Raw genomic sequence first — 27,438 nt, 5'->3', positions numbered from 1 at the left:
ATAAGGAGGACATTGAATTATACAGTTGCACATGAATTCCAAAGAATGAACCTCTGGTGTTTACTGAACATCCATCTCACTGTGTCAATCTGTGCAGTGGAAGTTGAGGGACCCTCCTGCTGCTGTCCAGCCATGCCCTGTTAAAAAGGATGAGAATGTGTTAATACTTCAGTGTAGGCTAAATGTCACACTCTATATTCCACCAGAATGTTAAGAAATGTGAATGGGAAGAGAACTATCAGTAACATATCAAGATGTTACCTCTATAGGCCTTTCTGGATCCCCCTCTGTAAAGGCAGCAGACACAGTTTCCTCATGCTCTTCATCCTAGATGAGTGATATGTTTCAGTATACTTCAACTACCATTTGGCAAAATCTTTGGAGTATTGCCTACTTACAGTTACAAGGTCTGTTGTGGCGTGAGGGGGCTCCACCAGGCAGATAGCACCATCAGAATCTGTTGGGACAAAAGAAAAAAAAAGACATGAAAGGGAAATAAATATTTGTATGAATAGGCTTAAAAAAGATATAGGCCTTATACATTTTATAAAGGCACTTGTGTCTTGAGGGGTGGGCTCAGAGGATGAGCTCCCTCCAGGGATTCCCTCAGCCACTGGCCTTCTAAAATTCTGGCTTAGGGCCAGCTTCTCTGCCTCCGTTAGAGGTGGCGGTGCTGGGCCACCACCCGTTTTACGGGCATGTGCCTTCTTTCTGTTGGCTGAGTAGAAGTCTGTGTTAGTTTAAATAGGCTTAATTATTTAACAGAACATGATATAGATGAAAAGACATTTATGTGTGTGAAAACAGCATTATGTTGGGGATAAAACAACTGCACAGTCAAACAGCCACTTAATATTTACTTTACAATGTAAAACATGATCAAAATGAGGTACCCCCATGAGATTATGCCGAGGTCTTACCTGTTTGAACAATGTTTTTATATTTCATCTTAAGCTGCTGCCAAGTGCTCCCCCGTGGGATTGCACCTAAATGAAATAAATTAATAGGCCATTGAAGCAGTTTTCATCTGTAATATTATTGTGATTGCAAAGGGCTACATTTAAACTTACGCACTGATCCAAGCAGCAATGTTCTCCCACGCCGTCTCCCTCTCTTTTGCAGCTGCAGTGGTGTTGCACTTCTTTCTGAAAACATGTTCAAACTCGCCGTATGAGCGCATTAAGATGTCCAATTCTAGTGGGGTGAAAAACGCAGCCCTCCCCTTCCCCGTTTCCATGGTGACTCGTGGAATCGGGACTCCATTGATGCTGTCTTTTTATAGTTGTGGTGCATGCGCTTAACTCCAGGTGAAACTGTTCTGAGTTGATCAAACTAACTCAAATCAGCTGTTCTGGAACCGAAAAATTCAGAGTTTCCTATCTCAGGGTAGATCAACTCAGAGTTCAGGGTTAGACTCACAGTTTGTTGAACCTGCTTTGTGAAACGGACCCCTGCTCTTTCATTTTGGTCTAATCATCCTGTTAGATCTTAGTGCCGCTTTCGACACGATAGACCATCACATCCTGTTACAGAGATTAGAACATTTAATTGGCATTACAGGATCTGCACTAAGTTGGTTTAAATCTTATCTATCAGATCGATCTCAGTTTGTTAATGTTCATGATGTGTCCTCTATGCAAACCAAAGTTAGTCATGGAGTTCCACAAGGTTCTGTGCTCGGACCGATTCTTTTTACCTTATATATGCTTCCTCTGGGTCTGACAGATGATACTCAATTATACTTATCTATAAAGCCAGACGAAACCAATCAGCTATCTAAACTAGAAGCATGCCTTAAGGACATAAAGATCTGGATGACTAGAAACTTTCTGCTACTTAATTCAGACAAAACTGAAGTTATTGTGCTCGGCCCAAAACACCTTAGAGACTCTTTCTCTAATGATATAGCTGCCCTAGATGGCATCAGCCTGGCATCCAGCACTACTGTTAGGAATCTGGGAGTTCTATTTGATCAGGATATGTCCTTCATCTCCCACATAAAACAAATATCAAGGACAGCCTTCTTTCATCTTCGCAACATAGCAAAAATCAGACACATCTTGTCTCAAAACGATGCAGAAAAACTAGTCCATGCATTCGTTACTTCCAGGTTGGATTATTGTAACTCGTTACTATCAGGCTGCCCTAATAAGTCACTAAAAACTCTGCAGCTGGTACAAAATGCTGCAGCACGTGTGCTGACAAGAACTAGGAAGAGAGATCACATCTCTCCTGTATGAGCCTCTCTGCACTGGCTTCCTGTAAAATCTAGAATAGAATTTAAAATCCTTCTTCTTACTTACAAAGCTCTTAATGGTCTGGCACCATCATATCTTAAAGAGCTCATAGTGCCATATTACCCCTCTAGAACATTGCGCTCCCAGGATGCAGGCCTGCTTGTGGTACCTAAAGTGTCTAAGAGTAGTGTTGGAGGTAGAGCCTTCAATTACCAGGCCCCCCTCCTCTGGAACAATCTACCAGTCAAGGTCCGGGAGGCAGACACCCTCTCTTCTTTTAAGAGTAGACTTAAAACTTTCCTCTTTGACAAAGCTTATAGTTAGGGCTGGCTCAGGCTTGGACTAGCCCATAGTTATGCTGCTATAGGTTTAGACTGCCGGGGGGATCTGACACACCAAGCTTCTCTCTCTCTCTCTCTCTGACTCTCTGACTCTCTCTCTCTCTGACTCTCTGACTCTCTCTCTCTCTCTCTCTCTCTCTTTCTCTCTCTCTTCCTCTCTCTCTCTCTCTCTCTCTCTCTCTCTCTCTCTCTCTCTCTCTCTCTCTCTCTCTCTCTCTCTGTCATATTAATGCAGCTCATTAACTCTGTATCTTCTGGTCCCATTAACATTACTAACCACATATCTTCCCGGGAGTTCTTGTGCTCCCTTGTCTTGAAGGTTCGTGAGGATCGTTGCTGCAGACCACCTGCTGCTGTGGACCTGCTCGACTGCAACAACTACTAACATCAGCCTTCCCCATAGTATCATTATTGTTGCTGCTAATGTTAATAGTAGACCTGTTGACTTCAACTGTTATCATTACTCTGCTTCTCTCGCTAATTTATTTATTTATTTATTTATTTAGCCAATCTTCACCCTAGTCTACCACTATTATTGGCATTGTAACCATAAGTATGTGTCTGTTGTTGTTCATGTAACAAGGACATATGTTGTTGTGGTAACAAGAACATATGTTGTTGTTGCTCTCTTTGCCTGTCTCTATCCTGCATCTCCTTCTATCCCATTTTCGGCCCATCCAGTCGAGGCAGATGGCTGTTCAACATGAGTCTGGTTCTGCTCTAGGTTTCTGCCTGTTAAAAGGAAGTTTTTCCTTGCCAATGTGCCGAATTGCTAAGTGCTACTCATGGTGGATTCATGTTGGGCCTCTCTTTAAATAACTTAACAAAGAGTCGGTCTAGACCTGCTCTTTCTGTAAAGTGTCTCGAGATAACCCTGGTTATGATTTGGCGCTATACAAATAAAATTTGATTGATTGATTGATTGATTGATGGTCACTTGACCCATATACACATTTCATTGTTTGAAAGAGGGGATTCTTAGCTTTCCAATGATATCATTATTTTTTTTGTACTCCAAATATTAAGCAAAAAACGTCACATTAAATAATGACTGTCACCGAGTCATGACTTTGAGAAAAAAGCCTTTAAAGTTTGCAATACATTTTTAGGTATTTATTCAAATGAATCATGAAACATAAAACAAATTTATCTAGTTATGTTTTCACAAACACATACACGAATACTCTACTGTCCACCCTCCAGACACAGTATACTAACAAAGCTGACTCACGCATGCCGGCGCATACACACGTGCGTGCACACACACACACATGCACACAACATACAATTTTGAGTTACAAAACATATCTTGACTTTACTGTAACGGACTGGGTGAAATATTCATGTTTGATTGTAAGAAGGTGTTTTGCTGTTCAGTTCAAATGAGTGACATGTATTGAGTGCAGAGTGCAATAAATGCATCATAGTTCTGACGGACAGTTAATGCAACCAGTGTCTGTAAGTTGTGTGGGATAGCGTTCCCTTATTGGTTGAAAGTCGCGGATGTGCCCAGGGGAGGGAGCGGAAGTGAAGGGAATGGGGAATGTTGTTGTCGGGAGTTAGCGACACAAATGTACATGAGTAAGCTACAATACTATGGTCATGTTTTTCACACGCTTGTATGTACACAAGCCCATGCACATGACCACATGCACCATCAGAGTCACATGAACACACATGCTCATGTGCACGCGCATCAGTATTAAAAAGGCACATTGCATGTCAATTAACAGACACACCCCACACATATTGTCTGTGTGTGCGTGCACGCACACGCATGCACACACACACACACACACACACCCTTTACAAATGAAATTAAGTATATAAGCCAATTTGAAGTTTTAGATGGCATGTGAGCCTGACTTTTAGGTCCACTTTTTCTAACATAAACTCATACAGACTACACACACACACACCTCGCATATCGTTACCACAGGTTTAGTTGTATGTGTCTCTTTCTATCCCGTAAACAATATTTAAATAAAAATCGTTCATCTGTTTTTGCCGTCTAACTGTTTCCTCAGGTGTGAAAAGTGTATAGCAGGGAACTCCGTTATTAAATCCAGCTACACCTGTAGCCATGCACAGGCGTAATCTATTTCTTGGGCACTATCCTCACTCACATAATGCCCTTCACTGGCTGCAGACACCGGATCTTTTAAAGAGATTGGTCCTCGTTTCCTCATCAGCTTCAGCATCTGTGTTCTGAGGGCTGTCATCAGTGTCAATCACGTCTGACTCTGAATCAGAGTCGGAACTTCAGCCAGTGCTGTCTAAAAATAGTCACTGATTAGTTTAACCCATTGATCATCAGGGGCTGCCCCTCTCATACTGTTGCTGTTTTATAGGCTAATCTAGAAATTTCTAGTTCATGGGAATCCAATGATCATAGGCGATCTATTATGCTAATTAAGCTAACGGATGACAAATATATATTTTTTGTCTATTGTGATGGAAGTTCGCGCGAAAGGAATGCCGTGTGTGTGTGTTTGTTTTTGTGTGTGTCATTCATTCATGTTTTCAGGGACACCTGTAGTAAGTGGGAGGGAGGAGTAGTGGAGAAAAGTGGAGCCAGAGTGCCGCTGGCTACTGCATTCTCACCTTCATGGGGCGGCTGTGGCTTAGTGGAAGAGTTGGTCGTCTTTCAATCGGAAGGTCGGAGGTTCGATCCCTAGCTCTCTCAGGCTACATGTCGAAGTGTCCTTGGGCAAGACACTGAACCCCAAATTACAGTCCATTTACCATTTACCATTTCATCTTTAGAAGCTTCAAAAAAATATTTATCGACTGAATTTGATTATGAGAGGAGTTACATATTATGAAAGCCAAGACTTTATTTAAAATCAGACAAAACCCTAAAATGACCAAAAATTGATATGATGACATGAATCCACGTTTATCTCGTAATGAGCTGTTGTGACATCCGACTGATTTTGAGCGGGCCACATATGTTATTCTTACATCATCAACAACAGCATCAACAGATAATACTTATGGTTACAAAGCCAATAATAATAGTACACATGTGTAAAATTAGCAAGAACAGTATAGTAATGGTTAAAGTCTGATAATAATAATTGTAACTATTCAAGTCAACAGGTGTATTATTAGAATTAGCAACTATAATAATGATACTATGGGGAAGACTGATATCAATAGTGGTTGCAGTCGAGCAGGTCCACAGCAGCAGGTGGTCTGCAGCAAATATTCCCAGGAACCTACAAGACAAGGGAGCTCAAAACCCCCCAGAAAGATATATGGTTAGTAATGTTAATGTGACCAGAAGATACAGAGTTAATAGGATGCATTAATATAACATAAATGCATATAGAGAAAGTGGGAGAGAAAGAGACTGTAGCTCGGTGTGTCAGATCCCCCTGCAGTCTAAGCCTGACAGAAAATAACTATGGGCTGGTCCAAGCCTGAGCCAGCCCTAACTATAAGCTTTATCAAAGAGGAATGTTTTAAGCCTAATCTGTGTCTGCCCCCCGGACCCTGACTGGTAGATTATTCCAGAGGAGGGGGGCCTGATAATTGAAGGCTCTACCTCCCATACTACTCTGAGAGACTTTAGGTACCACAAGCAGGCCTGCATCCTGGGAGCGCAATGTTCTAGAGGGGTAATACGGCACTATGAGCTCTTTAAGATATGATGGTGCCTGACCATTAAGAGCTTTGTAAGTAAGAAGAAGGATTTTAAATTCTATTCTAGATTTTACAGGAAGCCAGTGCAGAGAGGCTAATACAGGAGAGATGTGATCTCTCTTCCTAGTTCTTGTCAGCACACGTGCTGCAGCATTTTGTACCAGCTGCAGAGTTTTTAGTGACTTATTAGGGCAGCCTGATAGTAACAAATTACAATAATCCAGCCTGGAAGTAACGAATGCATGGACTAGTTTTTCTGCATCGTTTTGAGACAAGATGTGATTTTTGTTGCGAAGATGAAAGAAGGCTGTCCTTTATATTTGTTTTATGTGGGAGATGAAGGACATATCCTGATCCAACAGAACTCCCAGATTCCTAACAGTAGTGTTGGATGCCAGGCTGATGCCATCTAGGGCAGCTATATCATTAGAGAAAGAATCTCTGAGGTGTTTGGGGCCGAGCACAATAACTTCAGTGTCTCTGAATTAAGTAGCAGAAACTTTCTAGTTACCATGGCCCTTATTCACAAACATTCTGAAAGTACTCTCAGAGAGCTCCTAACTTAGCTTTAAAACCTCTAGCAAGGAGTCCTAGCTTAGGAGTGATTTAGGAACACTCTCGGAGCAACTCTGAGCAAGGAAGAGACAGAAACTTTTATCTTAGTGTGGAGGCATGGTTGACCCCTTTGCGAGGTATGACACATTCTTTCAGAAGCTGTGATTGGTTGAATCCAAAAAATAAAGAAAAAAGCTCTCTTTGCAAAAATGGGCCTGAAGGATAGTGAAATAGATCAGCCTAATCATAGAATCTAGCCAGACAGTGTTTAATTATAAACACTATGAACATCTCTGTTCAACAAATTGTCATACTTTAATGTATACAGCCTACAGAATGTTTGAAAACACATGCTCATTTGCGCAGTAGCCTCTTCACAGTGTGATATCTATATTTATTTCATCACATTTATTTACCACGCTGGTAATGAATCTAATTGATAGGAACGAGGGGAACTTGGCTCAGCTTGCATCAATTTCTGCGATTGTTGGCAAGCCTATAAAAGAAGCGGGGTTGGCTGGCATTAAAATCTTTCATAAAGAAACCATAACAGACACCGTCATGGAAAGAAAAACGAGAAAACCAAACTGGACAGAAGAACAGTGTTTTACTCTTAGCTCAACTATTTGATTAGCGTGAAGCTGTTTTACGGGGTAAATTTGGCCCTGGGATTACAACCAAAGCCAAGAGGCAAGCATGGGAAGAAATAGCACACCACATAAATGCCTCATTTCCTCTGGTTGTGTGCACAAGTGAGGAGTGTGAAAATCGATGGCATGTGTTGCAATCTAAGGCAAGAGGGGAGATTGCAGCACACAAATGGGAGTCTGTACGCACAGGCGATTGCCGTAGCCTACCACTTACTTACAACTTCTGGCAGTTGTGAACTTAAATACATAATTGAATTATGCCCATACTGGATATTTTTTAGGGGGTGGACCACCTGCTAAACAGCTCTCTCAAGTAGCTGAAACTGTGTTTAATGTCCTGGGACAGTCTGAAGTTACCATCACTGGGCTGCAGAAAGGCATTGACAGCTCAATGATGCAAATACAACAAAGGTAGGACAAGCTTTCATAGATCAATCTGCCGGTAAACAGAATATCAATAACAATTTTTATTTAAGCAATTTCTCACATTTCTCGCATGCTCATTATCACGGTGGACGCTTACTCAAAAATCTAAATCAAAAATAAGAAAGAAACAACTAAATACAGTATTGTCCCCTCTTCTGCAGCATTGAGCCATCACACCCCCAGTTTTACGACCCTCAGTCCGAAGCGTCTCAGTTGAGCCTGTCCTCAGCTACCGCTCCAGCACCATGCCTGCAGGACACGAATTTGGCACTTGAAGTGGACGTCCTCAGACAGCAAAAAAAGTGAAAAATTTAAAAGAGGAGTACTACAAATTAAAAATGTATCTCCTTAAAAATAAATTACATGACAAATAGAAATTATGCATTTGTGTGTCTTTATGTGTAACATGTGTCATGTGTCTAACAACACGTTTTCTAATGTACGCCTAGTAAAACTGTTTAGTATGTTTGTTCAATACAGCCACCAGTTTTTATATTACATGGACTGTAACTTGCCTAAAATGCAAATTTGTAAATTGGACTCTGTAAGGAAGCCCATTCTGAGCCATGTCCCTCCCTGTGGAGGGTGAATATCTTCAACATCATCACCATCATCCTCGTCTTCATTGTCACCATGCCCCTGGAGAGGCTCTGGGATGTGTTTAGCCTTGCAGGTGTTGTGAAGAATCGCACAGGCTGTGATGACTTTGCAGACCTTAGATGGCATCAGCCGCAACTCTCCATGTAGAACATGAAAGCGTCTCTTCAGTTGGCCAATACCGCGCTCCACTAATGCCCGTGTTTTATGGGCCCTATAAATTGATACAAACATCAACAGCATTAAATTCAAAGCAACTGAAAATAATATGAATATTTTTTGATAGCCTACATGGCACTTTTTGAAGGAAATATTTAACCTACTAAGATAGTGGAACATGCTCTTTAAATTTTCCATGCAAAATAAATCTATGCCACAGCCTACTGTTTGGGTCACCTGCTGTAATTCAGCTGTGGTCCCTGGTCTGGACGGAGGTACAGTGTTAGGAGCCATGGTTTGCATGGGTAGCCATTGTCTCCTAACAAGTGGCAACCGGCAGGCACATGATGTCCTTCAAATAGCTGTTTCAGTCCACTCTCGGACAGTTGACCCTGGCCATTTTGCAACAATGTCTGAAATGTAATAGTTTGCACTGAATACAATTTGCACATTGATGCTGTGGTAACTTTTCCTTTCCGTTTATAAACACGTCTTCATTTTCAGATGCCGCTATAATGCAGACGTGTCTCCCATCAATGACACCCATAACACCGGGGAAGCCCGCTATGCCCATGAATGCCCTTTTGTGAGCCTGCAGGGTGTGAACATCCAATGGAAAAAAAACAAATCACGTTGCGAAAGACCAAGGTCATCACTGCTGCACTGTTGCATTTTCCCTGTTGCCAAATACCTTAATGTGGTGATCACTTCTCATTTCTGGCGATATTGCATTGTTGCGTATGGTGGGAGATGTGAGCGCATCTCTAAGAAGATACACAACAAACATGATCCCTGCACGGTCCAATCTGTAACGTTTAATTAGCTTACTGTAGTTCATTGGTTGGAGAACATTTCTCCTAACGTTCCGTCTTTCAGCCATTTTCTCCTCTGCTTAAGAAACTCTTAAGCCTCTTAAAAGTCCTCCTCACTACTCCTAAGCTCTCTTAAGGGCTGAGATGCTTTGTGAATAACTTTTATCTTTACCATGATCTGGTCTTAACTTTAAGGGGAAATTCTTAGAAAACGTCACAATTCTAAGAATTTTCTTGGAATTCCGTCAGTGGGAGCAACTCTTTAAACCAAGAAGCTTTATGAATACGGGCCCTGATCTTTAAGTCGTTAAGGCATGCTTCTAGTTTAGATAGCAGATTTATTTCACCTGGCTAACAACCTGACTCTAAAGCCTTTATCTATTTCTGAGCATAGAAAAGTGATTTTCTATGACAACACATTGTCACACATGTCATGCATGCATGTGTTCATCCACAAATACAAACCAGGGTCAGCCATAAAGTATGCATGTCCATTTGTGAGTTATTTTCAAGTGTTTTTAAATGTATTTTAAAACCCACAAGCGAATGCCAACTCATTTGAACCAATACCTACAAAAAAAGTGTTGAGCAAGCTACTTGTGAAATGTGGTGAGCTAAGCTAAACGTTACTCTACATAAATTAAGCTTCAGTGCAGAGAAAGCCCTAAGCCCGGAAATGTTGCGAGCTAAGCTACAGCAACATAGCAAAAGTAGCTAAAGTCGATGCTATTTTTTGTTTTCATTTGGACCACTCTGTACTAAAATTATTAGCTATAGTTTCCATAAATAAGTCATTTGTCCAACTACAGCAACTTAACTTCATTGCCTGATGATAGTTTACAACCGGCTCAATTTCTGTTCTGCACCAAAATCCCCAAAACAAATTCCTTGTATGTGCAAACCTACTTCGCAATAAACCCAGATTCTGATTCTAAATTTACCCCACATCACTGGGCTCAAATTATCCCTTAGCCACCATTTGGAAAAAGTTATTTGTTCTTTAAACTAACTAAATCAACAAACACAACTTTTTGACAGAGATAAATTTGTTTTGACATACTAATAATACTAAGCACTTCTCCCATATGTATCTCTCCATCAGAGCCAGATGAAGAGAAGAAATTATGTGTGCCAATATATGGAGGTGGGTCAATTTACCCGCTGGCTCATCTTACCCAAATCTCCCCTAATCTAACTTTCAATTTATCTACTGCTACCTGATATATTCTGCACCTCTTCCCTGATGGTTAACTTAGTTGGCATTTGTTATGTTATCTTATTCGGGAATCACTTGCACTTGTGTCACTTGTAACTCTATGTCAAGTAAACTCCAGCTCGTCTGTATTGCCCTGCCAAATATTACAGGCATCGGCTAAAGGATTAATGAGTGATGTCACCATAATACGGTCTGTCAGTTGCACATACATGTCTGCGTATGTTGTGGAGTCATGTTTTATTTTGGACTGCAGTAGAAAGCTCCACTGTGCTGCAATTTTATTGCAGGAAAATGTAGCTTTTGTGGCTGCTACTGCACCGCTTGATCGATAAAAGCACACAGCTTTTTTAAAACACACCCAAGGGGTCTTGAAAACAAGGTTGTGAATTCTGTTAAAAAAAAACAACCATACACATCCAGGCTCTGAGAGAGCTCTCCGTCCTTCCAGTTTCTGCCTGCGTTAACTGTGCACTGTTTTCAGTGGACAAGGATGATATGTTAATGAGGCGCTGCTCTGATTGGCTGCCTGATTGCTTGGGCTTCGGGGAGGTCGTCGACGCAGAAAACACAGCAAACATGGCGGCACTCCTGGCAAACCACTTGCCCTAACCTGCATGTTTGATCCCGAATCTGATCCCGAACAGGAGGAGGCAGCTGTTGAAGTGTTGCAAGAAACGGTTACAGCAGGATGTCAATGAGTGGTAGGTTGAAATTTCAGCCTCGGCTATATTAGTGGCTAGCAAATAGGCGAAAGTTTTAACTGTCATCTTGTCAAAACGGCATTGTGTTAACTGCTGACCACACTTTGTCAGTGTGTTTTTTGGTCACTATACAAGGAATTTGTTTGGCTAATTTTATTTTTAACCAGACGTTCACCGATGCCGTTGAGCTTGACTGTAGCTTTCTGCAGGCTACTCTGACATTACTGTAATGTTATTCCATGAAATAACTTACAATAGTCACTGTATTGGCCAGCAATAAAAAAAAACATAGAGACACACACAGAGAATATGTAACGTTAGTTGTAAATTGAAGAAACAATCTTCAGGGGATACAAGTATTCCTGTCGTCACTCGTGCCAGAGTTATTCAGCCGTAGCTAAACAGTTTGATATCGAACATACTTTATAATCTATTCAAGATGGCCTACTAGTCATCCCCCCTGTACATCAGAGTGCATGTGACCAGCTTTGAATTTGACAACATCATTGTTTATGTTCTACATTATTTTATCCAGTAGCCTACTCCAATCGGTGCTTATGTGGGAATTGTTCAACAATGCCCATAGAACATGAAAACGTGCTGCATGGAGACCCCACAGGTAATATAGCCAAATGAGTTAATGGATTTGCCAGTATAATGTTTTTACAGTTTGCAAAAGACACTTAATTATCCCTTTTCATTCATTAGGTGACAAGAAAAATAAATCAGCTGCAGAAACCACCCACCTGCGTGGTCCATCATCCTGGTCTGGAGCCTGTTTAAACATTTTTTCTCTACACAATACAAAGAACATACAGAGCTGACTATGGGCCTTTACGGCTCAGAGGTTTAGAGCTGTTAGTATCTCTACTGAATTCAATTCATGTTTTGATTTGACAAATAATGATATAGCCAACATGACCTACTATACTGTACATGTCAATAAATGTGAGTAAAATAAATGTTTGTGTTATGTTATTGCACTATGTAGAAAAAATACAGTGAAGTCTATTAGTGACAGGTGCGTCAGACAAAACCCAGATGCAGTCACTGAAAAAGAAATGGCATGTATTACACACACTGTACAATTATAGGGTTGCAGCGGTATACCGTGGTACAAGAATTGACAGTTATCTAAGGTATTGACAAATTATGTCTTCATTTTCAAAACAGAGACTTTTCTACACATACGAACAATAAACATGGTACAAAGATTCCTCCTTGGCTAGCATCTCAAACTGGGCACACAGGTCTTCCGGGATGGGGATCTCCAAAACTTCTTTTCTGAAAGGTGCAGGATTCAGGAAGAGCTGAGCAAAGATGAGGTCCATCAAATCATGTACGTAACCTGTGCAGCAACAAAAACAAATGTCACTACATCATCCATGACAAAAGAATGTATCATATTCGAGTGCAAATACCAAAATGTTTAATTGTGATTATTTTGTTTTATATTTTATACATTGTTCTAACCTTTAAACATTTATGTTAATTTTACATTTGCAAAGTTTTGTGTCTGCAATAAAAATTTGTATTGGTAAATGTGGGACCCATGGTGATGTTAAGACACTGGGCACCCTCCGACCTCATGTTTAATTTTTGTTATTTTGTATATCTATTTGTTTTATCAGAATGAGATTTATATTCATGTACAAAAGCATTAGTAATATTTCAGTAGGTTTATTTGTGGTTAGAATGAGTAAGGCTCACACAGGCACTTCTGGGCAGCTTAGGAGTCTTTAGGATGTACGTTGCATATACGTCATTCAGTAGACTGAGATGTCCGGTAATATGCATCCACGATGAGCTGATGTGCTTGTGTTTCTGTATTTCCAGGTGAGAAAAAGTGATGAAACCATGTATAAAAGTAGCGACACGAATGTATATTGAGTGTGTGAGAGAAACTGAGGACTGTTGTTGCAAATAAGTCAGTTTTGCAAGCTAAATGATTCTTTTTGAAGTGCCACACCTGCCGTGTTTGCTAGTTAGGAAGTCAGTAACGTATCCACATGTGCCCTGCTTTAATATTAACTGTGTGAGTGTGATGAATATTGTCAAAGTATTAGTGAGAACTACAGTTCAAGCAAACGTTTATTGCCTTATGTTTGAGTGAGCGAGAGTGTGAAGCATAAGCGTCATTCAGTAAAGCGAGATGTCCGGTAATATGCAGCCATGATGAGCTGATGTGCCTGTGTTTCTGTATTTCCAGAGAGTGGAGTAAAAATATTACAAAAACAAAAACATGCATGCCTGGAAGTCTTTTTTGTGTCCAAGTGTGCAACATAAACATACTGAAGGTTGCATCAGCTTTGACTGGCTTGGCTGTGCACTCGCCCTGACTGGACTTTGGAAAGTGGACCTTGAAGAGGGGTTCACGGTCAGCTGTCTTTAGGGGGCGGTAAGCATTTTCATTGAAATACATAGGTAGACTGGGAAAATAAAGTAAATTACTGCTTATAACAACACATTAGAAAAACACATTCACAAAAATTTAGACAGACTTGTCCCCTCTTGGTGAGTGTGTAACAGCGCCAAGGTCCACTATTGGATAGGTACGCGAGTACACACACTCTCTCTCTCTCTCTCTCACACATACACAAAAACACATACATATACACACAATACAATAATACCTTAAAGAGGCTTTTCATTAAAATCTGTATTTTATTTTATTTTAACATAAACTAGGATCTGGTTAACCTTAAAATGCGTGACTCCAGAGCAAGCCATTTCACTCATCACATGCATGTTGAAATAATTTTCGGCCATATTCTGCCTTCTTCTGTTTCATTCAAAATACTGACACATAACTCAAAGAGCTTGCAAATAAAGATGTTTGTATTGATTATAAAAGATAGTTCATTAGAGGCGTGTATGGTAAAAACGCTGCTTTATACAGTGATGGAGATGAGGACATGTTTGCTGAGCAAACAAGCAATAACTTTGTGAACATTGTCATTTACTAATTTATCGTGCAAATGTCACAGTCCAACCACACAGAATATGTTAAAGTAATAACGGAGGGATAGATTATAAAGCTTCCTCTTACCCTCCCTCTTACCTAAAGGAAGTGGTGTAGCTCCACCTTGACTGGAAGGATATAAAATGACATCCTTCAGGTGAGTCTTTCATAGAGTGTCAGTCCTCAGGACCAACATGGGGACCACAGAACTCCAATCCACTTTATGGCTCATCTACCTGACGCTGTTTTACGGCTCTCTCCCTAATACTGGTAAGCTAACACCTAATGGAACATGTCACACAGAGGAAGACTAGTTGTTGTTCTTTGAACAAAAGTTCATGTTCGTGTGTGCTGGAGGAAAGAAAACTTAAACTTACCTTGTTTTGATACAGAAATGATCCTCTGTAAAATGGCTTGAGATACTCTTGGGGTACTGTAATGTAATTGACACACTTTAACGCCTACATTTAAGGTAAGGGTCAGACTGGAAATAAAAATGACTTTCATTATTGGCCAATTATTTTGACAATTAATTGATCAGTCATATAGTCTATAATAAGTAAAATGTGAAAAATCCTGATCCAATCCAAAGACTCATTGATTCATAAAAGAAAAGCAAATCCTCACAGTAGTAGAACAAGCTAATGTTTGACATGATTACATAAAAATTACTACAATTATTATTAAAATACTCATCAAAAATAATTGTCTTTTGATTGAATGATCAATAAACTGCTAATATTGTGATAATGTTGTTGTTTCAGTGGATGCTCACATCGATCAAGTGTGCTCAACTTGGGGACATTATAACTGGAAGACCTTTGATGGAGAATTCTTCAAGCTGCCATCCAGCTGTAACCATGTCCTGGCCTCGCAGTGTGAAGCACCCTATGAGAATTTCAATATCCAATTGAGACGCCCAACATTCAACAACACCCCCACCGTCAGCAAAATCATCATGAAGCTGGAAGGTGTCGTTGTGGAGCTGTCCAACAATACTGTGGCGATCGATGGCATAACGTAAGTTCAGTTTAAACCTTGTGACTACACTTTACCTCATGTGGTTTGTGCTTTAGTTAGTCTTAGACCGATTGAGCATGAAAGTTTACTGTGTAAAAACAGGAGTTGGACAAAAAAAATTAACTAATAAAAATAAATTTTTGGGTCTTTCATATATCTCACTGGTTTTAACATCACAACAAAATTAAGTTCTTGAAAGAGAGGAAATTGCACAATACACAAAGGTCCACTTGAAATGCAATTAGCGATGATAAATATATACAACGTATTCAGTGACCGGAAACCTTCTGATTGAAAGACGACCAACATTACCAGTGAGCCACAGCTCCCCCCCAGTTGGAACTAAGGGGCCCAAAGTGTGCCAAGAAAATATCCCCCACACCTTCACTCCACCTCAACAGCTTGAGCCATTGGTACAAGGCAGGATGGATAAATGCTTTCATGTTGTTTATGCAAAATTCTGACCTGACCATCTGAACGTCGCAGCCGAAATGGAAACTCATTAGACAAGGCAACATTTTTCCAATCTTCTACTGTCCAATTTTGGTGAGCCCATGCAAATTGTAGCCTCAGTTTCCTGTTCTTAGCTGACAGAAGGGGCACCAAGTGTGGTCTTCTTCTGCTGCTGTAGCCTGCTTCAAGGTTCAACGTGTTGTGTGTTCAATATCAATAACAATAACACTTAAGGCCACAAGCGGGCCCTCGCACCCGTGGCCACGTTGGGCTGTGTTGCGGCTGCGGTGTGCAAAGCAGCCTTGGGGCGTGCTGCAGCAGCATGGTCTGCATGAGCCACAGCATTGGCTGCAGCCGAGGCTGTGCACCACTAGGTGGCCCCATCAGTATGACCCAAATTCCTATGGAGATCTGTTCAGGCCGAGACTATAATCATGCATGTAAAATTTGATGCTGATTGAGTATTGTTTATGAGAGCTACTATTGACACTTACCAGTAGGTGGTGCTATGAGTCTGATTGAAAAATTGAAACATTCAGGTCAGGACTGGCTTCATATATGTGAAATTTGAAGCTGATTGAACATTGTATGTGAGAGTCATTACTGGCTGTTACCAGTAGGCGGCGCTCTAAGTATGAGTGAAAGATTAATATGTAGACCTGTTCGGGCAGAGACTGTTATCGTACATGTGAAATTTGCAGCTGATTCAACATTGTATATGGGAGTTAGTACTGGGACGTAACAGTAGGTGGTGCTATTTGTATGCAAAATTAACATATAGATAGGAGGGGCTTGTAGAGTGAAACATGTCACTTCCTGTTTCCAGTCGGGGACGATAGGTCTGATGGGAAACATTTTCATGTAATTGTCCTCAGACTGGGACTCTTGTCATAGATGTGAAATATGAAGAAGATAGAACATTGTGTATGGGAGTTGCAGTGATTCTCTGTGTTTGGCATTCTGCCAAAAAAAACATCAGACTTTGAGCCCCAGTCCAGGCCACACCCATTCTCAAAAACTCAAGCTTTTGATAACTTAATCTAATCTCCAATGTCTTGTCAATACATTGACGAATTTGAAAAGGATGGGAGGAAGTCTCTAGGAGGAGTTCGTACAAGTACGCACCCTGTAAATGGGCAAAAATAGGCTATATTTTGAAATTCCAAGCAAAATGGCTGACTTCCTGTTGGATTTGAGGCATGGGTGCAAAATATTTTTTTGTGCATCTTAGCCTATTTAATATGCATACCAAATTTCATACACCTATGTGAAAGTAACCTCTATGGGGAGTCCTTTATTACAATTTTTAGGGGGCGCTATGGAGCCATTTTGCTCAACTTATGTGCGAGACCCTTATCAAATGTAAATTTTCGCCACTTTTGATGTGCGTACCCACTTTCGTGAGTTTTGGGGCATGTGAAAGCCACCAAATATTCGATTCATTTTGGACGAAAAAGAATAATATGAAAAAGAAAAAAAAACAGCAGATCCAATAGGGTCCTCGCACCCGTCGGTGCTTGGGCCCTAATAATAATAACTTTATTGATCCCCAAAGGGAAATTCAATTGTCTGGCATCTCATCTACCATTTACCAAAGAATTAAAAAGTCTGGTGGCTGTGGGTTGTCTAGAGATGTCTAGAGATCTGAGCCTCCTTAAGAAAAAGAGGCGGCTTTGCCCCTTTTTGTAGAGTGTGTCTGTGTTAAAGGACCAGTCCAACTTGTTATCCAGGTGTATGCCGAGATATTTATAGGTTGGCACCACCTCAATGTCCACCCCACAAGTGTTTACTGGCTGAAGAGGGGGCTTGGACCTGCGGAAATCTATTATCATCTCTGTCTTTGAGGTGTTCAGTAGGAGGAAGTTATTGGGACTCCAGTCACTGAAGGCTTTTATCAGATCCCTATTTTCTGATTCCTGTCCATTCCTGATACATGCCACAGCAGCAGTGTCTTCCGAGTATTTCTGGATGTGGCAGGACTCAGAGTTTTATTTGAAGTCCGCTGTATACAATGTGAACAGGAATGGAGCCAGGACAGTCCCCTGTGGCCTTTTTGTCAGGTAACCAGTGATCCAGGAAAACAGGAAGGATCCACTCCCATCTCTGATAGGTTGGATTGTGTTGAATGCGCTTGAAAAATCAAAGAACATGATTCTCACATAAGTGCCAGATTCGTCCAGATAAGATAGGGTGCGGTGAAGCATGAAGAGGACAGCATCACTTACTCCAATGTGTTCTTTGTATGAGAACTGCAGGGAATCGAGTTTGTCTTTGACCTCAAGCCTCAGTAGACGTAGAATTATCCGCTCTAGGGTTTTCATGATGTGCGAAGTAAGGGCCACAGGTCTGTAGGCATTTAGTTCAGCCAGATATTTAATTTTTGGTACCGGTACAATACAGGATGTTTTCCACAGAGCTGGCAGCCGCCCAAGCTGTAGACTCAGATTGAAGATCCTGTGGAAAGGTTGACACAGTTGGGCAGCACAGTCTTTAAGCAGCCTTGGACACACACCATCTGGGCCAGCTGCCTTCCCAGAGCAAAGTCTCGCAAGCTCCAACCTCACACCTGTCTCTGTGATAGACAAAGGTGGAGGCACAGGTGTGAGAAGGGGAGTAGCTGCAGCAGTGGAGATGTACACATATGTAGGAGAAGGAGGAGTAGCAGTGGAAGTGGGTGTAGCTGCAGTGTCAAACCTGTTGAAGAACTGGTTGAGTTCATCGGCTCTTTCCACATCACCCACTACTGGCTGTCTTTTCATTTTGTTGTAGCCAGAGATGGTATTGATTCTTGTCCACACCTCACAGATGTTGCTGTGTTGTAAACTCCTCTCTATTTTCTTTTTGTATTCCACCTTTGCTATCTTCAGTCTCCTCTTCAACTCACGTCACACCTCTTTCAGCCGTTCTTTGTCACATTGCCTTTATGTCACTTGTGACCCAGGGTTTGTTATTGGGGAAACAGCGTACAGTCTTTGTAGTTATGACTGTGTCTCTACAGGAGCTGATGTACTCAGTAAAACAATCTACCTGTCAACCCATCAATGTTCATACTGTTCTCATCTGTTTCCAGCAGCACATTACAATCTGTGCATTCAAAGCAGTCCCTTAGAGCCTCACTAGCCTCAGGTGTCCATTTCCTGACTGTGAGTGTGGTTGCAGGCTGCCTCAGCACACAAGGTTTGTAACAGGTCTGCAGATAAACCAAGTTGTGATCTGACCTGCCCAGTGGTGGTAAGGCAGTAGCTCTGTAAGCTTCTTTGACATTGGCATAAAGCAGATCAAGGGTTTTATTTTCTCTGGTAGGAAAATTAACAAACTGTGTAAATCCAGTCAGGTTTGATTCAACCAGCTTTCAGAAAACTGCACTCACGGTATACTCTCTGAGTCTTCACCAATATCTCCAGCTCATCACTTTTGTGGGGCAGAGAGTTGACATTTCCCATGATGACTGATGGCAGAAAGGGCTTATATCTCCATTTCCAAGCCTTCATCTTTGCACCAGCAACCCCACAGAAAAATCCATCAGTAGTTGACAAAATATGACAAAAAATACAACAACAAAAATAAAGTAAAGAATCAGAAAAATTAAGAGCAACCAGACTTTGCTGATACCAGTTGAAGTGAATGTTCTAGAAAGATTCAGATTCAGCTTCAGAGATGCGATTCTGCATACCTCTGTTATTTGAGTTACTGTTGCCTTTTAATCAGCTTGAACCGGCCATTCTCCTCTGATCTCTGCCATCAACAAGGCATTTTTGCTGTGAGAACTGCCGCTGACTGGATATTTTCTCTTTTTCGGACCATTCTCTGTAAACCCTAGAGATGGTTGTGTGTGAAAATCCTAGTAGATCAGCAGTTTCTGAAATACTCAGACCAGCCCGTCTGGCACCTACAACCATGCCACGTTCAAAGTCACTTAAATCACATTTCTTCCCCATTCTGATGCTTGGTTTGAACTTCAGCAGATCGTCTTGGCCATGTCTACATGCCTAAATGCATTGAGTTGCTGCCATGTGATTGGCTGATTAGATATTTGCATTAACGAGCAGTTAACCAAGCGTACCTAATAAAGTGGCCGGTGAGTCTGTATTACCTGTGGAGAACATAATCAGGAAATATTTAATGAAAGGACGATGCTTTATTCCAGATTGAACCTGTATTAGGCTACTTGAAAATGTTTTGACTAAAAGTAATATCTAATATGTAGTGACTTTTTATTGACTAAAACGAGACTAAAACTATCCTATGAAAACTGTTTTCCAACAATGGTTTAATGTAGTTTTTCATTGTTTTAACTGAGGTGTGTAGGGTGAAGAGCCTGCCTCTTGCCATGGACAGGAGCAGATCTTTTTAAATGCAATTTCGTCGCAAGGCACAGTTTCTAATATTTATAGCTTGTTGTTTTTGGATGCCCACAAGGCCTGTACTCCAATTCAGTTAGCCTGGGAAAAATAACTTAATATATCCCTTTCTATGTCACAGTGGGCTTTTATATGGAGGTCAGGCATACATATATCTAAATGTGTCAGATGTAAGATTATTCAATATAAGATTTTATGTAGAGCTTATGTGATTCCAGTTAGACTAGCCAAGATGTCTCTTAATGCCTCTGAGCTATGTTGGCATAATTGTGGTGCTCGTGGTTGTTAAATTCATTTTTTATGGGACTGTCCTGCTGTGAAAGAATTCTTGGCAAAAAGCCTGATAATATAACCAGTCCCATTATTGTATGCCTTTGGACACTGGGCTGCCTCTCAGTTAAAAGATTAATACTCCTCAATTGGAAGAAACGAAATCCAGCTTGCTTCTTAAAGGAGGTGGCTGGAGAATGACCTAGATTTAATTAATATGAATATTAATATGGGTTGTCTCTTCACTGTGTTTAAAATGCAAAAATATTAAATAAAAAAATAAAAAAAACAAATGAACATTACTGTTTCAGGAATGCATGGCTTTATGGTGAACAGAGTGAACAGAGATGCAGCTCTGAGTAAAAGCCTTATATAAGGGGCTGAAAGCACACCTGTTGGCAATTTCCCTCAATCAAGGCAATTATTGGAGTCACTTGTAGTAACTGTCCTGTCCACCAGATGCCGCCATTTAGGGACAGGAGAGACTTCGCAACATATGCATTGAGAGCTGCTTGAGGTTTGGGCTTTAGCCTAGGGATTCTGGAAATGGAAGGTGGCTGCACTGTTGCCTTGGTGAAGGATTTACATGCCATCAGGAGAGATGTGGCATTGAGGGCCCAGATCCAAATGCGCAGCATCTATTTATGCTGTATCTGCCACGCTGGATTGGAAGCGGCCCACTTTGGATGGAAGTGTTGGACCCAGTGATGACAGAGATGTCTTTGGGTTGAGATGGGCAGACGGGGCATGTTGCGGGCATCGTGTTTCTCCATTCCCTGACAGAAAATCCTATGGCAGGCAGCTCCATGCTTGAGTGTGTAGGATTTGTATCACCAAGAGACAGCGAGTTTCTCCCGTAAATCAAGGAGAATCGGCAGGAAATCTCAGCTTGCATTTCAGGCTGTTGGACTCGTAGGACGTGTTAGTATGTGCCGCTACTAAGCTCAAAATCCAAGTCCAATGTCAGGGAAGACGAATCCCTGTCCGTGCATGGCTGCCATTGAGGTTTGGGGTTTTGCAACCCTGCCCAACAGTAACAGTAAAGAGTCATCATCAACTTGGTGTAGGTAGGAGATAGAAAGAACAGGGACTGTGGCACCTTCTGGGCAGAATACAAGTATTGTTACTTTCATGAAACGTTCGTCTGGGAGTATAACTACCTTGTTGTGGTTTGGCTACCAGTAAGTGTTGCCACTTACTTTGGCTAGTAGCTAAAACTACTTTTTGGCAACAGGCTAGTTTGAGGGTAAACTCTCGGATAACTGAGCAGACTGTGGATAAAGCTTCTGGTGACTGAGTTTTCAGACCTCTGCTTGTAGCAAGGAGAGGTTTTTGAATGACTGGCAGAGTAGTGTCAACCCCTTTCATAAGGGGAGGGTCTCCTCCCTAGCCAATCCTGGCTGGTGGAACGTAGTAGTGCCAACATCAGAGGTCAAGCTGTAGGCATTCCCAATGTGAGACATAAAACAAATGTGATGAAAGATGGTAATTTAGTACTTACGAATTTGAAATTCAATTATTCAATGATATGAAAAGACGACTCAATCAAACTTTTGAACTCTATCACTTCCCCCTCCCAATTTTCCCCCAGTCATTTTACTTATGTCTCTCTAAAGATGTGTAAGATGTTTTCAATCTTATTTACAAAAAAAGTCAAGTATATAAGGCAACTAATCACCAACCCGACTGTAATTTACATGCCAGTGAGAAAACGTTTTTTAGCAGTTTTGAGCCTCTATCCTTGTACTTTTTTATCCAAAATCATATCCCATGTAAAATCAACTATGTGCAGCCTTTAATTTTTTCCCACAAAGTTCCTGAAGGCATTTTTTTTGTTGATAAGGCTGGCAGCAGAGCTAGCATTCAGGGCGGTAATGTTGTCATCTTACTTTTAAAACACATCAAAAAAGTCGCACAGTCATTCATCCTCCAATTACACATTAGAATATAACTAACACTCTCTCAATCAGACTTTCTGCAGACTACATTTATGTAACTCCCTCCTTTCCAGTATTAACCAAAAAAGCACTCTCTCAGCAGCTCGGCTTTTTACTGGTTCTAATAAATGACATCACAACAACCCAATTCTAGCTTCCCCACATTGGTTTTGACTTTGGAAAGACCTGCCTGAGGAGATAAAGCTGCAAAATCAGTGACATCTTTTAAAAGGGCTTTATCTTTTAAATAGATATCCTCATATTTTGCATGGATTTCCCCTTTTTTGGTGTTTATTGTTCACAGTGAAAAAGTCAAGACTGCATAATTCCGTGTTTTTCCAGAATTTTTTTAAAAAGGTAGCCTCTGAAATGGGCCATTCAGAACAGCTGCAGGTTTCTACGTCAAACATCATCATTCACCGTCATTCACCTCAGGCTGCCTTCTTCCACTAGCTTGTGGTCAAGTCGTCAAGATTTCAACTTATCATTGTGATACCTCCTGACGATTCTGGCTCCTACATATAATGGTGAATAACCGATCCTAGAGCAGCCATGTCTTCTACAACTTTGGAGTAACAGTGCAGTGTGGCCAATCCCCCACGTGGGATTGCACACGTGGGGGAGGGGCTATGCGGTCACTCCTGTTCTCCATTTCTGTAGTTTTCACAGCATTATTACTGTATAATGAACAAATGCTTACTGAAGAACCTGTATACAGCTTGTTGCTGTAGATATGCAAAGCATCATGGTCAAAATTCATTGGCGGGTGAATTCTACAGTAAATATACTATAATAATAATAATAATAATAATAATATATGGTACATTTTGTAATAATTCCAACAAAGCATTTAGTTTCAGTTTTCTAGTTTTGTTATCACACAGACAGAGGAGGACTCGACTTCTTTACACCTCCATAATGTTGAGAGTATGCTGATGGCCGCCTGCTATTCTCCACAATTTTATTGCAAGAGCTTCCAGACAAGATCCCACACTTTCTTCAGCCTTTCACTTCAGCAAGGTAACGTTAATTTAGCTTATTATTTTGCACCTGAACGTTAATTTAGCCCAGTTTTCTCATGTAAGGTTATCTGTGTGTGTATCACCTAAAGAGTGCGCCGGGAGAGACACACAGAGTAAGCTAGAATTCATATTACCAAAATTGGCACATAAAATTTTAATAGATTTTGTTATTTTTTGTTATACTTGATGATGTCCTCAGTTCAGAGTAACGTTACTGGATAAATGTTATATTGGAATTGGAGGTGTATGCGTGTGTGTTGGTCCGCTAGCTAGCTAATGTTAGTTGCATTTATTGAAGTTTGTCACTCCATGTTTCTCTTGCTAGCTACAGTGAACCATGGGTACCAAATACTGGAGCGGGCCAAGGCGGAACAGAATTAATTAACAGGTAAGACTTTTTTTGATAGGATCATGTGTTTTCTGAGCTTCATCGCAGGGCAGACTGCAACAGCTAAGTTGGATAGATTTTTGCTAGCTTAACTGAAGCATACAGGGGTCTCTTTACCAACTCGTGGAAACATAACAAGTTCCACTGCATTAAGATTTTTAGCATTCCAATTTTTAAGTCTTACAGATTCTTTTTTGCACCATTTGGCTCTTTTTTTTAGGCTGAGGAGCTGCAGTAAAGACAGTATGCACAGTCTTGCCACAACATCTCTTTGATTTCTTGCTTTATGAATATGGTACTTTCTAATAGTGTTTTCTGTTTATTTTGTGTTGGAGTAAACTTCTACCTGGGCAGACACTGAGGCCCAGATTTCCCTACCTAGCAGTCCAAGACACATCAAGCTCTGTAAGATCCCAGCACTAGACAATACACAACACACGCTGACTAAAAGGGTTACTTCATCTATACAGTAAAACGCTATCAAGAGATCTGTTTAAAAAGCTCAAACCCCCTATGCTGTGTAATCCAAGTCTCCAGTATCCAGTGGTATGCATAGGACTTCCCAAACACACAAATGTGTACTAAAACAAGTACATTTCACTTCTGCTTGTTTTGGCCCTATCGTCCACCCGGCGCAAAACGCCAAAGTGCGCAGCACAAGTGTCATTGCTATCTTCCACCCGTCGCTGCCGTCATTTTCACACCCAGTGCCCACATTGTGTAAATAGTAGGGCTGTCAATCGATTAAAATATTTAATCGAGATTAATCACATGGTTGTCCATAGTTAACTCGTGCTTAATCGCAAAACTAATCGCACATTTTTTCCTGTTGTAAATGTACCTTAAAGAGATATTTTTTTGAAGTATTGAATCCTTTTATCAACATGGGAATGAACAAATATGCTTCCTTTATGCAAATGTACGTTTATTATTATTGCAACATTCCAAAACAATTACAAATACTGTCCAGAATATTATACAGAATAATCTCAAAGGTAATGCATGCTCGAAAAATATGCTGAAAGCATAACATGGCAATCATCGCATATATCTATGATTTCTGTGAGAAGCACATCACATGTAGACTTACTCAGTCTGGATTACCCTCTTTCTAGATGCTTATTTTCCTTCCACAGTTTAATTGTTCTCTCTTCTTCACCTTGATTCACGTTTTAATTCACAAACTACTTTAATCTGATCACTTTGCTTTGCATTAACACATTAACTTTGACAGCCCTAGTAAGTAGCAAGCGATCTTGCGCCATCATTCACACCAGTGGGCGTGTTGGCTTTGATATGAGGTGTGGTCAGGCAAACAGGTGGTGCAGTGCTATTTGGAGGATGCAGAAAGCGACTGCGCCTTAGACCAACAAAAACCTGGTCTAAAGTCTATGGCGCAATCTGTCTTTGCTACTTAGAGGGTGCATTATAGACATACATCGGCGAGTTTACAACACAAGTCTGCTTGTCACAGAGGGATGCACAGCAGCTCTTCTATTCATAAGGAAAAAGCAGTGTGTTTTCAGATACAGTAAAAAAACGTCGTTTAAGGGACAGACTGCAAGGTTTTCTTTCCCTCATCTCCTTAAATAATGATACTGCTTTCAGTTTGTTACCGATCTGCTGAAAATTGCAGGAAAACATGGAGAAGCTCACCGCTGCCTCCACACACACTTCTCCTCAGGGAGACTCCTGCTCGAGCCACGCACAGGCCAAAAACTATCAAGACCGACACAAAGCTCTCCGTAATGCGCATACAGAAGCACACTCTCTATTACCCAATAGAAACCAAGACACACACACACATACAATTTGGAGGTAAATTAATTACCATATACAAACATAACTACCAGTAGCACCGACAATTGTGCCCACAGATATTAAAACAATGTCCAGTGCCAATCACGCACGCAGGGGACAACACAGCCATGTGATCCAGCAGCAACAATAAGTAAATAAACACTTATAACCGACCTTTCTTTGATGTCAGCACACAGAACTTTAAAAAACATAACATCCTGTCCGTCTGGAGATTTAAATAATTAATGCTGCGTGCCTCGTGTGTAAATGTACACAGCATGCCTCTTTTCATTTTCGTTTCTGCTGATCAGTGGGATCGTTTCAGTGGCTTTAACATCAATCATCAGAATTTATAACAATGTGCAATTTGCCCTTTTTTCTGATATATTTTCTTTTTTTTCTTCTTTCTTTTCTTCTGCTCTGTTTTCCTACACATGCTCTGACTGATTTAATTATATAAACACAACAATAAAGGGGTAGGACTAGATAAGTTTTATTAACTTCATCCTACACCCTTTCGAACAAGGTATGATTTTCTATGTTGTTATAGAGCTGTCTTTTTAATTGTTTTTCTGCCAAAGCACATTGTATATTTTATTTTGTTTTCTTTTAACCTGTTCGAATAAATAAATAAATAAAAATCAAAAAAAAAAAAAAATCTGTGCTTCGGCATGAATCATACAGTAACCTATGGTTTTTTTTGCGTGTTCAAGGACACAGTGGAAAGAAATAAGTTGAATATGCCGGTCAGGGTCCGGTTTATATAAGATGAAATCTGCCATGAAAATAGCAACACGCCTGCCTGCAGGCGCACCGGGCTCTCAAAGGGAATGACAGCTGACGCGCTGATTGGTTTGATTCATGTTATGCAGAAAACACGGCAATGAATAATCCAGGGAATTAAACCAACCTCTTTGCGCCTCGTGCCACGGTTTGCGCCCAGATTGTGCGCCGCCTAACTAGCAAAAGTACATCAGACACGCCCTTAATCACTTAGCGGTGTGCGCTTACTGTGCGCCTTCTAAATAGGGCCCTTAATGTTTTTCAAAATCTGCCTCATCTGAGCTCGAGGCAGATTTTTAAAAAGCTTAACATGCACTTGTTTTAGTAGTCCTGAGCATAGGACAAAGTACTGGAGACCTGGATAAGCATGATGAGTTTGAGCTTTTTAAACAGAACTTTTGATAATGTTCAGCTGTTGTAGAAGCATGGACCCTCTTTTTTCCCCTGGAACAGAGATAGACTACGTTTAGTCTTTTGGAGTTCACGGTGAAAGCTTGTGAGTTAAACTCTTTGTCAGGAGTACTTTCTTTGTGAGTATTTGATACAGAATACTCTATGGGTATACCCTGTAGGATCACATTTACATGAAATCAACTGGTGTCAAGGGTAGGTCATGTTTATGAAAACATATAAAAACTAATATCTGAGCTCTCACAAAGATTTGCACATATATTGAGTCTTGCCCTCACACTAGCAGTAATGAGTGTTTCTCGTTTACTGATTCTACAGAAAATATCACCAGCTACCTCCGGATATTACACTGAGTTGCACTAGATTCTGTGGTATGAATGTGATAAGCTTAATAACATGGACGTTTTATAAATATCAAGTGTTAAATCAGCTATTGCAACAGCTGCTGATATCGTAGTGACGTCTATAGCATGGTTTGAGGGTGATCTAAAGTTATGTCTGTCAGTATTGCATGCCACATTTTATGCTGTTTTTATGTTATTCTGCTTTTTTTCCCTTTTTTTCTTTGGGTCATACTATGTGTTCAACATTGAATTTACAGAAGAGGCAGACACATCACTGGAATTTATTCAGAGGTAAGGGCTTAGTAGTTGTTAATATTCTTCAACAGGGATGGGAACAAGTACTTG

The 27,438-nt window shown here is 40.7% G+C and overlaps 1 protein-coding gene across 1 annotated transcript in view; it reads left to right on the top strand.

Moving 5' to 3' along the window:
• Nucleotides 1-14,498: 14,498 nt before the first annotated feature.
• The window catches only part of LOC138591281 (mucin-2-like), a 152,326-nt gene continuing 139,386 nt past the window's right edge, over nucleotides 14,499-27,438 (top strand). The window contains exons 1-2 of the mRNA XM_069661861.1: nucleotides 14,499-14,574; nucleotides 15,069-15,324. Coding sequence (XP_069517962.1) covers nucleotides 14,499-14,574; nucleotides 15,069-15,324 — 332 coding nt within the window. The remainder of the gene's footprint in view (nucleotides 14,575-15,068; nucleotides 15,325-27,438) is intronic.

Source organism: Semicossyphus pulcher, unplaced genomic scaffold, assembly GCF_022749685.1.
Source record: "Semicossyphus pulcher isolate SPU_LCO1_2020_fin unplaced genomic scaffold, fSemPul1.0.p SCAF_1, whole genome shotgun sequence".
NCBI lineage: Eukaryota > Metazoa > Chordata > Actinopteri > Labriformes > Labridae > Semicossyphus > Semicossyphus pulcher.
This window is presented reverse-complemented; position numbering and strand designations above follow the sequence as displayed.